Source organism: Mustelus asterias, chromosome 8 (genome assembly GCF_964213995.1).
Source record: "Mustelus asterias chromosome 8, sMusAst1.hap1.1, whole genome shotgun sequence".
In the NCBI taxonomy this organism is placed as follows: Eukaryota; Metazoa; Chordata; class Chondrichthyes; order Carcharhiniformes; family Triakidae; genus Mustelus; species Mustelus asterias.
In genome coordinates, this window is record NC_135808.1 from 48,885,688 (window position 1) to 48,899,421 (window position 13,734).

At 50.6% G+C, this 13,734-nt stretch overlaps 1 protein-coding gene across 1 annotated transcript in view; it reads left to right on the top strand.

Moving 5' to 3' along the window:
- The window catches only part of LOC144497727 (putative voltage-dependent R-type calcium channel subunit alpha-1E), a 319,684-nt gene that overhangs the window by 243,511 nt on the left and 62,439 nt on the right, over nt 1–13,734 (top strand). Inside the window, exons 30-32 of the mRNA XM_078219167.1 lie at nt 1,315–1,479; nt 7,767–7,877; nt 8,692–8,775. Of these exons, the coding sequence (XP_078075293.1) occupies nt 1,315–1,479; nt 7,767–7,877; nt 8,692–8,775 (360 nt within the window). The remainder of the gene's footprint in view (nt 1–1,314; nt 1,480–7,766; nt 7,878–8,691; nt 8,776–13,734) is intronic.

The following is a 13,734-nucleotide window of genomic DNA, read 5'->3' on the forward strand; positions in this document are numbered from 1 at the left end:
TCAATCAACCTAACCCACACATTTTTGGACTTTAGGAGGAAACCAGAGCACCCGGAGGAAACCTACGCAGGCAGGGAGAGAATGTGCAAACTCCACACAGAGGCTGGAATTAAACCCTGGCGCTGTGAGGCAGTAGTGCTAACCACTGTGCCACCGTGCCGCCAACTCCCAGTTATTTGATTGTATCTGGAGCAGTTTCTTGCTCTCTCCTATTTCCTTCCATTCTGCAGATTCTCTCTGGAGGATGTGTGTGGGCCCCTCAGATTTCTTTTTTCTACCTTTAAAGCAACAGTGTCCTTAATCAGCGTCTTTTTCCCATATCCGCCCATTGTATCCTATATTTACTGTACCCTCTGACCTTTCACCTTGGATTGATCTCCAGACTGCATTCCCAATCTGATCCTGGGCTCTCTTTGATGCCCTCATTCCAGCTCAACCTAATCTCTTGTCCCTCTCCTTTGACCACCCCACCTCTGCCGCCATTCCCACCTCTGCCACCATTCCCACCTCTGCCGCCATTCCCACCTCTGCCGCCATTCCCACCTCTGCCGCCATTCCCACCTCTGCCGCCATTCCCACCTCTGCCGCCATTCCCACCTCTGCCGCCATTCCCACCTCTGCCACCATTCCCACCTCTGCCGCCATTCCCACCTCTGCCGCCATTCCCACCTCTGCCGCCATTCCCACCTCTGCCGCCATTCCCACCTCTGCCGCCATTCCCACCTCTGCCGCCATTCCCACCTCTGCCACCATTCCCACCCCTCCCTCTTTGTTCCCAGATGACAGCTGTTGTCCAGTTGATGATTTCAACTGAACTCCCTGCCCCCATCTTTCTCGATGTGGAGATGCAGGCGTTGGACTGGGGTAAACACAGTAAGAAGTCTCACAACACCAGGTTAAAGTCCAACAGGTCTATTTGGTAGTTTGCTACAAAATAAACCTGTTGGACTTTAACTTGGTGTCGTGAGACTTCTTACTGTGTTTTCCCATCTTTCACCTCAGACTTCAGTTCCCCTAGCCAGCTTGTTCCCTAACTCTAAATGCCTGCTCCGAGATTTTGCACAACCCACACCATCAGTCTTATCATCTGTTTTGGCCACCTCAGTGGCCTGCACTCTCATCAGATTGTATGCCTGACTGTCTGTCAATGAATGAGGCTCGCCGCTCAAATGCCCGAAGTGACTCAGACCCAGTAGCTGACTTTCATCCAGATCTGCATCTAACAGAAGAATTTAGGACAAAGGGAGGACATTTATGCAGTGTTGTGTAAAGAAAATTGTGCTGTGGTAGTTACTGTATGTTCTTTCTCCCCAGAGAGCCTGTATAGAGTTTGCCATCAGTGCTAAACCTTTGACAAGGTACATGCCACAGAACAGACAGACATTCCAATACAGAGTCTGGCACTTTGTAGTGTCGCCATCCTTTGAATACACCATCCTGACCATGATCGCACTCAACACCGTTGTCCTCATGATGAAGGTAGGTTCCTGAATGTTACAGTCTTGCTAATACCAGCTACTGTCCCATAATCCCAGGAATACAGAGTGATTCTAAGTAACACGGAATAACATTGGGTTATTGTTTTAAAATGTCTCCTTTAACATGAGCTAAACCAGAAATTTTTGAAAAGGGAATGGTGAAGTCGTATTAAGTATCTCCACTGGGAGACAGGCCCATGTGATCTGGTTGCCATTTAGAAGAAACTCAAATAGAAACTTGTTGAAATCAAGTGAAATTTTCACGAGTAGCAAATAACTCACAGAAAGGGATGTATGCTTTTTGAGACACAAGCGGTGGTGGGGGGAGAGCAGATGCTATTACATTGAAAAGCTACTGCTGTGGTGAAGCAAAATGCTTGTGAGATTTATTGGAACGGAACTGATGGATCTCATTCATAGAACCCCCACAGTGCAGAAGGAGGCCATTTGGCCCATCGTGTCTGCACTGAACACAATCCCACCCAGGCCTTATCCTCACAACCCCATGCATTTATCCTAGCTAGTCCCCCGACGCTAAGGAGCAATTTAGCATGGCCAATCCACCTAACCCGCACATTTTTGGACTGTGGGAGGAAACCCACGCAAACACAGGGAGAACGTGCAGACTCCACACAGATAGTGACCCAAGCCGGGAATCATCTCTTGGAGATTTAAGGAACTAGTAATCCCCGAAATGAACCTTACTCAAAAGTTGGAGCGAGAAGGCTGAGGCTAAGTGCAAAGATATTTGAATCATAGAATCCCTGCAGTGCAGAAGGAGACCATTCGACCCATCGAGTCTGTACCGACTCTCTCTTACTCATGTCCTTTCCCCGTAACCCCACATATTTATCCTGCTGATCCCCCTGACCTATATGTTTTGGGACATTATAGGACAATTTACCATGCCAATTTACCTGCACATCTTTGGACTGTGTGAGACATGATGTGGAGATGCCGGCGTTGGACTGGGGTAAACACAGTAAGAAGTTTAACAACACCAGGTTAAAGTCCAACAGGTTTATTTGGTAGCAGAAGCCACACTTCTGCTACCAAATAAACCTGTTGGACTTTAACCTGGTGTTGTTAAACTTCTTACTGTGTGAGACAACCAGAGCACCCAGAGGAAACCCACAGACATGGGGAGAATGTGCAAATTCCACACAGACAGTAACCCAAGGCCAGAATTGAACCTAGGTCCTTGGCGCAGTGAGGCAGCAGTTCTAACCACTGTGCCACAGTGTAACATTGGATTACACTGTAAAACTGGATAATACTGTGTGGAGGCGGACACACTGGGAACGTTTAAGACTTATCTAGACAGCCATATGAACGGAGTGGGAATGGAGGGATACAAAAGAATGGTCTAGTTTGGACCAGGGAGCGGCGCGGGCTTGGAGGGCCGAAGGGCCTGTTCCTGTGCTGTATTGTTCTTTGTTCTTTGTTAACACTGGATTGCACTGTAATATTAAGTAACACTGGATTACTCGGGCGGCATGATGGCACAGTGGTTAACACTGCTGCCTCACAGCTCCAGAGACCTGGGTTTGATTCCCGGCTTGGGTCACTGTCTTTGTGGAGTTTCAACATTCTCCCCGTGTCTGTATGGATTTCCTCCGGGTGCTCCGGTTTCCCCCCACAGTCCAACGATGTGCAGGTTAAGTTGATTGGCCATGCTAAATTGCCCATAGTGTCCCGGGATACGTTGGATAGAGGGATTAGCAGGGTAAATGTGTGGGGCTGTGGGGATGAAGTCTGGAGTAGGATTGTTGTTGGTGCAGACTCGATGGGCCGAATGGATTCCTTCTGCACTGTAGGGTTTCTATGATGGTTTCTACACTGTCATCCGAAGTAATGGAGGGCTGTGACAAGTGGTGTTCCTCAGGGATCAGTGCTGGGACCTTTGCTGTTTGTAATATATATAAATGATTTGGAGGAAAATGTAACTGGATTGATTAGTAAGTTTGCGGACGACACAAAGGTTGGTGGATTTGCGGATAGCGATGAGGACCATCAGAGGATACAGCAGGATATAGATCAGTTGGAGACTTGGGCGGAGAGATGGCAGATGGAGTTTAAAACATAGAACATAGAAAAGCTACAGCACAAACAGGCCCTTCGGCCCACAAGTTGCGCCGGTCATGTCCCTACCTACCTAGGGCTATATATAGGCTTACCTATAACCCTCAATCCTATTAAGTCCCATGTACTCATCCAGAAGTCTCTTAAAAGACCCTATCAAGTTTGCCTCCACCACCATTGACGGCAGCCGATTCCACTCACCCACCACCCTCTGATTGAAAAACTTACCCCTGACATCTCCTCTGTACTTACTCCCCAGCACCTTAAACTTGTGTCCTCTCGTAGCAGCCGTTTCAGCCCTGGGAAAAAGCCTCTGAGAATCCACCCAATCTATACCTCTCAACATCTTGTACACCTCTATCAGGTCACCTCTCATCCTTCGTCTCTCCAAGGAGAAAAGACCGAGCTCCCTCAACCTATCCTCATAAGGCATGCCAACCAATCCAGGCAACATCCTTGTAAATCTTCTCTGCACCCTTTCAATAATTTGACCAGAACTGAGCACAGTACTCCAAGTGGGGTCTGATGAGGGTCTTATAAAGCTGCATCATTATCTCCCGACTCCTAAACTCAATCCCTCGATTGATTAAGGCCAGCACACCATACGCCTTCTTAACCACCTCCTCTACCTGCGACAAAGAACAAATCCGGACAAATGTGAGATAATGTATTTTGGAAGGTCTAATACAGATAGGAAATGGCAGAACCTTTAGGAGTATTGATAGGCAAAGGGATCTGGGTGTACAGGTACACAGGTCACTGAAAGTGGCAAGGCAGGTGGAGAAGGTAGTCAAGAAGGCATACGGCATGCTGGCCTTCATCGGCCGGGGTATTGAGTTTAAAAATTGGCAAGTCGTGTTGACGCTTTATAGAACCTTAGTGAGGCCACACTTGGAATATAGTGTTCAATTCTGGTCGCCACACTACCAGAAGGATGTGGAGGCTTTGGAGAGGGTACAGAAAAGATTTACCAGGATGTTGCCTGGTATGGAGGGCATTAGCTATGAGGAGAGGTTGGAGAAACTTGGTTTGTTCTCACGAGCGACGGAGGTTGAGGGGAGACCTGATAGAAGTATACAAGATTATGAGAGGCATGGACGGAGTGGATAGTCAGAAGCTTTTTCCCAGGGTGGAAGAGTCAATTACTAGGGGGCATAGGTTTAAGGTGTGAGGGGCAGGTTTTAAAAGAGTTGCACGAGGCAGATTTTTTACACAGAGAGTGGTGGGTGCCTGGAACTCGTTGCCGGGGGAGGTAGGGGAAGCGGTTCCATAGAAATCATAGAAACCCTACAGTGCAGAAGGAGGCCATTCGGCCCATCGAGTCTGCACCGACCACAATCCCACCCAGGCCCTACCCCCACATATTTTACCCGCTAATCCCTCTAACCTACACATCCCAGGACTCTAAGGGGCAATTTTGTAACCTGGCCAATCAACCTAACCCGCACATCTTTGGACTGTGGGAGGAAACCGGAGCACCCGGAGGAAACCCACGCAGACACGAGGAGAATGTGCAAACTCCACACAGACAGTGACCCGAGCCAGGAATTGAACCCGGGACCCTGGAGCTGTGAAGCAGCAGTGCTAACCACTGTGCTACCGTGCCGCCCAATACGGTAGTGACTTTCAAGGGGCATCTTGACAAGTACATGAATGAGATGGGAATAGAGGGATATAGTCCCCAGAAGTGTAGGGGGTTTTAGTTAAGTCAGGCAGCAAGGTCGGTGCAGGCTTGGAGGGCCGAAGGGCCTGTTCCTGTGCTGTAATTTTCTTTGTTCTAATACCATGTAACCCTAGTTAACACTGCACTGCTGCTTCACAATGCCAGGGACCCGGGTTCGATTCCCGGCTTGGGTCACTGTTTGTGTGGAGCTTGCATGTTCTCCCCGTGTCTGCGTGGCTTTCCTCCGAGTGTTCCGGTTTCCTCCTGCATTCTGAAAGACGTGCTGGTTAGGTGTATTGACCCGAACAGGCGCCAGACTGTGGCGACTAGGGGAATTTCACAGTAACTTCATTGCGGTGTTAATGTAAGCCATACTTGTGACTAATAAATAAACTTTATAAACTATGTAACACTGGAAAATGCTGAGTGACGCTGGATTACACTGTAATCCTGAGTAATACTGAATAACACTGAGTTATACTTTAGCACTGAGAAAATTGAGTGACACTGGTTACACTGCAATACTGAGTAACATTGAGAAGCACTGTGTAGCACAATTTATATCACATAACAATTCGCAATATTGACTGTCACTATGGCTGCAAATTTATTGCCCTGCCCGCCGTGGGAATCGGAGCGGGCAAGGGGCGGACAATGGAAAGGTCTGTTTACCATGGGTGGATTTGATCATAGAATCATACGGTGCAGAAGGAGGCCATTCGGCCCACCGAGACTGCACCGACCGTAATCCCGTCCAGGCCCAATTCCCACAACCCCATGCATCCACTCTGCTAGTCCCTCTGACACTAAGGGGCAATTTAGCATGACCAATCCACCTATTCTGCACATTTTTGGACCGTGGGAGGAAGCCGGGGCACCCGGAGGAAATCCACGCAGACACGGAGAGACCGTGCAGACTCCACACAGACAGTGACCCAAGCCAGGAATCGAACCCGGGTCCCTGGCGCTGTGAGGCAGCAGTGCTAACCACTGTGCTACCGTGCCGCCCTTTTACAGTTTTGGGATCAATGAGGTTGTAAAAAGACCCTATGTTTTTCGAAAATGCTGGAAACACTCAACTCGTCTGGCAATATCTGTGCAAAGAGGAAACCAAGAGGAAACCAAAACATTCATCTGTTTCTCGCTCCACGGACACTTCCAGAGCACACTGCCACACTTTAGGAAGAATGTGAGGGCCCTTCAGAGGGTGCGGAGGAGATTTTACCAGAATGGGTCCAGAGATGAGAGATTTTAGCTCCAAGGTTAGGGCTGGAGAAGCTGGGTTTGTTTGCTTGGAGTAAAGGAGATTTGATCGAGATGTAAAAGATGATGACACGTTTAGATAAGGTAGTCAAGGAAACACCTTTCCCATTGGCTGATGGTACAAGGACAATGTACTATAATAAATCGAAGGTGACTCAATGTGGCTCGAATTAACAAAGGCTTTGTTTGCCAATAATAAATAATTATATACACAAAAGGTCAGACTGAATTAACTACACGACTGAACAATTCTCCTCCCCAGCTCCCATTGCGGGACTTCCTCTACCCAGGATACGCACCCTCACTCCTGATTGGATTGTCAAGGCAGGAAGCTGAGCCAAAGGGTCTGTCCCAATCACATGACCCCCCAAAAAATGCCTCCTTAAAGGGCCACACAACTAAAGAGAGACAGATCTAAGGATTTGCGCAAGAGATGCAGATTTCATAGAATCCGTACAGTGCAGACACAGGGGGAACATGCAAACTCCACACACACAGTCACCCAAGGCTGGAGTTGAACCCAGGTTCGTGCAGGGGGAGCTTTTTTTGTGCAGCAAAAGTGAAACTCGCTGCCCATGAGAGGGGGGCTGAAAGCAGAAACAGTGAATAACTCCAAAAGGAAATTGGATAGGAACTTGAAGGAAATAAAGAGGGTTATGGGAATCAAGGAGGGGGAATAGGATTGACTGGATTATCCCATGGGGAGCTAGCATGGACGCAATGTGCTGAATAGCCACCTGCTGTAAATGAGTTGATGATTTGCCGAGCATTTCCAGCATTTCTATTTTTGGATCAGTCACTAATAACTGATATCACTTGAGAACATTATTGAGTAACACTGGTTATATTTGGCAACCTGGATTTCAGTAAGCAACACTGGGTATTGCCGGGTTACAGTGGGCTATCTCTGAGCGACACTGGCCCTGTTGGGCATCACTGCCCAGTTCTGGGGGTCACAGCCTAATTCACCACAGAATGATTCTGCACCTTTGCAAACGCTCCATCCCTCTGCCATTCCCTTTCAATAGACAAACTCAATTTGATCCTAATCTGCCCAATTGGAATAGTGTGAGTAATGTTTGGATCCATTATCTCCTTTGACTCGTTGTGTTGCTGGGTGGGTTAAATTACTGTTGATGTTATTTCTTTGTTAGTGCTGGGGCCTGGAGACACTGGTGTGGGTTAGCTTCAGTAAGAAGTTTAACAACACCAGGTTGTCGTGAGTTAGCTTGTCAGACCAGTCCCACCCTTATTGAGTCTGTGTGTGTGTTTTATTGCAGCATCATTCTCCCCCATCAGGCTTCGTGAGTGTCCTGAAGTTCATGAACATCGCCTTTACCATCAGTTTCACCCTCGAATGCATCCTCAAAATCATTGCCTTTGGATTCCTGGTGAGCAAAGAGACAAAAAGAATGCCTTGGGGAAATGTTGCAATTTACACTTTACAGATCAGAATGGGTGGAATCATGAATCACTTCTCTTGATCTCTCAGCAACTTAGTTTACAACAAGAAGGGAGATTAAGTGAAATCTCGCAGCTGTGTTCAGCAATGGGCAAAACTAAAAACTCAGTCAGGAGATTGAGGGGAGCTTTACTCTCTATCTAACCCCATGCTGTACCCACCCTGGAAGTGTTTGATGGGGGACAGTGTAGAGGGATCTTTACTCTGTATCTAACCCCATGCTGTACCCACCCTGGGAGTGTTTGATGGGGACAGTGTAGAGGGATCTTTACTCTGTATCTAACCCCATGCTGTACCCACCCTGGAAGTGTTTGATGGGGACAGTGTAGAGGGAGCTTTACTCTGTATCTAACCCCATGCTGTACCTGACCTGGGAGTGTTTGATGGGGGACAGTGTGGAGGGAGCTTGACTCTGGATCTAACCCCGTGCTGTACCTGTCCTGGGAGTGTTTGATACAACATCTGGAAAAGTGCAATTTATCTATGCATAAAGACTAAGTAATACACTAAAAAATGTGAAGGGGATGGGTATTGTGATTTTGGGAAGCGCTAGGAGTTCAGTGATGTCCGATCATCTGAAACATGTGTTTGGCCCATCCCATTCAGCTCCTGCTCAAACCCTGACTAAGGTGTCTAATAAGTTGATGTGAGATGCAAATTTTCATTCTGTTGGCTAAGGAGAGTGTCAGTAGATGGTTTTCAATTTGCTATTCTGACATTTCATGCTTATTTCCTCTTCCCAGAATTATTTCCGTGACTCTTGGAACGTATTTGACTTCGTGACGGTGGTGGGAAGCATCAGTGAGATCATCGTTAACGAGTGCAACGTATGGAAATTCAATTTAATATGTCTGCATGTGTGTGTGTGTGAGAGAGAGAGCACTGCTGGGAGTGTGTGTGAGAGAGAGAGAGAGAGAGAGAGAGCACTGCTGGGAGTGTGTGTGAGAGAGAGAGAGAGCACTGCTGGGAGTGTGTGTGTGAGAGAGAGAGAGAGCACTGCTGGGAGTGTGTGTGTGTGTGAGAGAGAGCACTGCTGGGAGTGTGTGTGTGTGTGTGTGTGTGTGAGAGAGAGAGAGCACTGCTGGGTGTGTGTGTGTGTGAGAGAGAGAACACTGCTGGGAGTGTGTGTGTGTGTGTGTGTGTGTGAGAGAGAGCACTGCTGGGAGTGTGTGTGTGAGAGAGAGCACTGCTGGGAGTGTGTGTGTGTGTGTGTGTGTGTGTGTGTGAGAGAGAGAGAGAGCACTGCTGGGAGTGTGTGTGTGTGAGAGAGAGCACTGCTGGGAGTGTGTGTGTGTGAGAGAGAGAGAGCACTGCTGGGAGTGTGTGTGTGAGAGAGAGCACTGCTGGGAGTGTGTGTGTGTGAGAGAGAGCACTGCTGGGAGTGTGTGTGTGTGAGAGAGAGAGATAGAGCACTGCTGGGAGTGTGTGTGTGTGTGAGAGAGAGCGCACTGCTGGGAGTGTGTGTGAGAGAGAGCACTGCTGGGAGTGTGTGTGTGTGAGAGAGAGAGAGCACTGCTGGGAGTGTGTGTGTGTGTGAGAGAGAGAGCACTGCTGGGAGTGTGTGTGTGTGAGAGAGAGCACTGCTGGGAGTGTGTGTGTGTGAGAGAGAGAGAGCACTGCTGGGAGTGTGTGTGTGTGTGTGAGAGAGAGAGCACTGCTGGGAGTGTGTGTGTGAGAGAGAGAGAGCACTGCTGGGAGTGTGTGTGTGAGAGAGAGAGCACTGCTGGGAGTGTGTGTGTGTGAGAGAGAGAGCACTGCTGGGAGTGTGTGTGTGTGAGAGAGAGCAGTGCTGGGAGTGTGTGTGTGTGAGAGAGAGCACTGCTGGGAGTGTGTGTGTGTGAGAGAGAGAGAGAGAGCACTGCTGGGAGTGTGTGTGTGTGTGAGAGAGAGCGCACTGCTGGGAGTGTGTGTGTGTGTGAGAGAGAGAGCACTGCTGGGAGTGTGTGCGTGAGAGAGAGAGCACTGCTGGGAGTGTGTGTGTGTGAGAGAGAGCACTGCTGGGAGTGTGTGTGTGTGTGAGAGAGAGCACTGCTGGGAGTGTGTGTGTGTGAGAGAGAGAGAGAGAGCACTGCTGGGAGTGTGTGTGTGTGTGAGAGAGAGCGCACTGCTGGGAGTGTGTGTGTGTGTGAGAGAGAGAGCACTGCTGGGAGTGTGTGTGTGACAGAGAGAGAGCACTGCTGGGAGTGTGTGTGTGTGAGAGAGAGCACTGCTGGGAGTGTGTGTGTGAGAGAGAGCACTGCTGGGAGTGTGTGTGTGTGAGAGAGAGCACTGCTGGGAGTGTGTGTGAGAGAGAGAGCACTGCTGGGTGTGTGTGTGAGAGAGAGAGCACTGCTGGGTGTGTGTGTGTGAGAGAGAGAGAGCACTGCTGGGAGTGTGTGTGTGAGAGAGAGCACTGCTGGGAGTGTGTGTGTGAGAGAGAGAGAGCACTGCTGGGAGTGTGTGTGTGATAGGGAGCACTGCTGGGAGTGTGTGTGTGAGAGAGAGAGAGCACTGCTGGGAGTGTGTGTGTGAGAGAGAGAGAGCACTGCTGGGAGTGTGTGTGTGTGTGTGAGAGAGGGAGCACTGCTGGGAGTGTGTGTGTGAGAGAGAGAGCACTGCTGGGAGTGTGTGTGTGAGAGAGAGAGCACTGCTGGGAGTGTGTGTGTGAGAGAGAGAGCACTGCTGGGAGTGTGTGTGTGAGAGAGAGCACTGCTGGGAGTGTGTGTGTGTGAGAGAGAGAGAGCACTGCTGGGAGTGTGTGTGTGTGAGAGAGAGCACTGCTGGGAGTGTGTGTGTGTGAGAGAGAGAGAGCACTGCTGGGTGTGTGTGTGGAGAGAGAGAGAGCACTGCTGGGAGTGTGTGTGTGAGAGAGAAGAGAGCACTGCTGGAGTGTGTGTGAGAGAGAGAGAGCCCTGCTGGGAGTGTGTGTGTGTGTGAGAGAGAGCACTGCTGGGAGTGTGTGTGTGAGAGAGAGAGAGAGCACTGCTGGGAGTGTGTGTGGAGAGAGAGAGCACTGCTGGGAGTGTGTGTGTGAGAGAGAGAGAGCACTGCTGGGAGTGTGTGTGTGTGTGTGAGAGAGAGAGAGCACTGCTGGGAGTGTGTGTGAGAGAGAGAGAGAGAGCACTGCTGGGAGTGTGTGTGTGTGAGAGAGAGCACTGCTGGGAGTGTGTGTGTGAGAGAGAGAGAGAGAGCACTGCTGGGAGTGTGTGTGTGTGAGTGAGAGAGAGCACTGCTGGGAGTGTGTGTGAGAGAGAGAGAGCACTGCTGGGAGTGTGTGTGTGTGAGAGAGAGAGCACTGCTGGGAGTGTGTGTGTGAGAGAGAGCACTGCTGGAGTGTGTGTGTGTGAGAGAGAGAGAGCACTGCTGGGAGTGTGTGTGGTGTGAGAGAGAGAGCACTGCTGGGAGTGTGTGTGTGAGAGAGAGAGAGCACTGCTGGGAGTGTGTGTGTGTGAGAGAGAGAGAGCACTGCTGGGAGTGTGTGTGTGTGAGGGAGAGAGCACTGCTGGGAGTGTGTGTGTGTGAGAGAGAGAGCACTGCTGGGAGTGTGTGTGTGTGTGAGAGGCCATGCTGGAGTGTGTGAGAGAGAGAGAGCACTGCTGGGAGTGTGTGTGTGAGAGAGAGAGAGAGCACTGCTGGGAGTGTGTGTGTGAGAGAGAGAGAGAGCACTGCTGGGAGTGTGTGTGTGTGTGAGAGAGAGAGCACTGCTGGGAGTGTGTGTGTGAGAGAGAGAGAGCACTGCTGGGAGTGTGTGTGTGTGAGAGAGAGAGAGCACTGCTGGGAGTGTGTGTTGAGAGAGAGAGAGCACTGCTGGGAGTGTGTGTGTGAGGAGAGAGAGAGAGAGAGCACTGCTGGGAGTGTGTGTGTGTGAGAGAGAGAGCACTGCTGGGAGTGTGTGTTGAGAGAGAGAGAGAGCACTGCTGGGAGTGTGTGTGTGTGAGAGAGAGAGCACTGCTGGGAGTGTGTGTGAGAGAGAGAGAGCACTGCTGGTGTCGTGGTGAGAGAGAGAGCACTGCTGGGGTGTGTGAGAGAGAGAGAGCACTGCTGGGAGTGTGTGTGTGTGAGAGAGAGAGCACTGCTGGGTGTGTGTGTGAGAGAGAGAGAGCACTGCTGGGAGTGGTGTGTGAGAGAGAGAGCACTGCTGGGATGTGTGTGTGGAAGAGAGAGAGAGAGAGAGAGAGCACTGCTGGGAGTGTGAGTGTGTGAGAGAGAGCACTGCTGGATGTGTTGTGTGAGAGGAGAGAGAGAGCACTGCTGGGAGTGTTGTGTGTGTGAGAGAGAGAGCACTGCTGGGAGGGTGTGAGAGAGAGAGCACTGCTGGGATGTGTGTGAGAGAGAGCACTGCTGGGAGTGTGTGTGTGAGAGAGAGAGCACTGCTGGAGTGTGTGTGTGAGAGAGAGAGAGCACTGCTGGGAGTGTGTGTGTGTGAGAGAGAGAGAGCACTGCTGGGAGGTGTGTGTGGTGAGAGAGAGCACTGCTGGGAGGTGTGTGTGAGAGAGAGCACTGCTGGGAGTGTGTGTGTAGAGAGAGAGAGCACTGCTGGGAGTGTGTGTGTGAGAGAGAGAGAGCACTTGGGCTGGTGTGTTGTGTGAGAGAGAGAGCACTGCTGGGAGTGTGTGTGTGTGAGAGAGAGAGAGCACTGTTGGGAGTGTGTGTGTGAGAGAGAGAGAGCACTGCTGGAGTGTGTGAGAGAGAGAGAGAGCACTGCTGGGGAGTGTGTGTGTGTGTGAGAGAGAGAGCACTGCTGGGAGTGTGTGTGGGGAGAAGAGAGAGCACTGCTGGGAGTGTGTGTGAGAGAGAGAGAGAGCACTGCTGGGAGTGTGTGTGGTGTGAGAGAGAGAGCACTGCTGGGAGTGTGTGTGTGGAGAGAGAGAGAGCACTGCTGGGAGTGTGTGTGTGAGAGAGAGAGCACATGCTGGAGTGTGTGTGTGGAGAGAGAGAGTGAGAGAGATGAGTGTGTGTGAGAGAGAGAGAGCACTGCTGGGAGGTGTGTGTGTGAGAGAGAGAGCACTGCTGGGAGTGTGTGTGTGAGAGGAGAGAGCACTGCTGGGAGTGTGTTGTGTGAGAGAGAGAGAGCACTGCTGGGAGTGTGTGTGTGTGGAGAGAGAGAGCACAGCTGGGAGTGTGTGAGTGAGAGAGAGAGAGCACTGCTGGGAGTGTGTGTGTGTGAGAGAGAGCACTGCTGGGAGTGTGTGTGTGTGAGAGAGAGCACTGCTGGGAGTGTGTGTGTGAGAGAGAGAGAGAGCCCTGCTGGGAGTGTGTGTGTGTGAAGAGAGCACTGCTGGGAGGTGTGTGTGAGAGAGAGCACTGCTGGGATGTGTGTGAGAGAGAGAGAGCACTGCTGGGAGTGTGTGTGTGAGAGAGAGAGAGCACTGCTGGGAGTGTGTGTGGTGAGAGAGAGAGAGCACTGCTGGAGGTGTGTGGGTGAGAGAGAGAGCACTGCTGGGAGTGTGTGTGTGAGAGAGAGAGAGCACTGCTGGGAGTGTGTGTGTGTGAGAGAGAGAGCACTGCTGGGAGTGTGTGTGTGAGAGAGAGAGCACTGCTGGGAGTGTGTGTGTGAGAAGAGAGAGCACTGCTGGAGTGTGTGTGTGTGAGAGAGAGAGCACTGCTGGGAGTGTGTGTGTGAGAGAGAGAGAGCACTGCTTGGAGTGTGTGTGTGGAGAGAGAGAGCACTGCTGGGAGTGTGTGTGTGTGAGAGAGAGAGAGCACTGCTGGGAGTGTGGTGTTGAGAGAGAGAGAGAGCTGGAGTGTGTGGTTGTGAGAGAGAGAAGAGAGCACTGCTGGGAAGTTGTGTGTGTTGATGAAGAGAG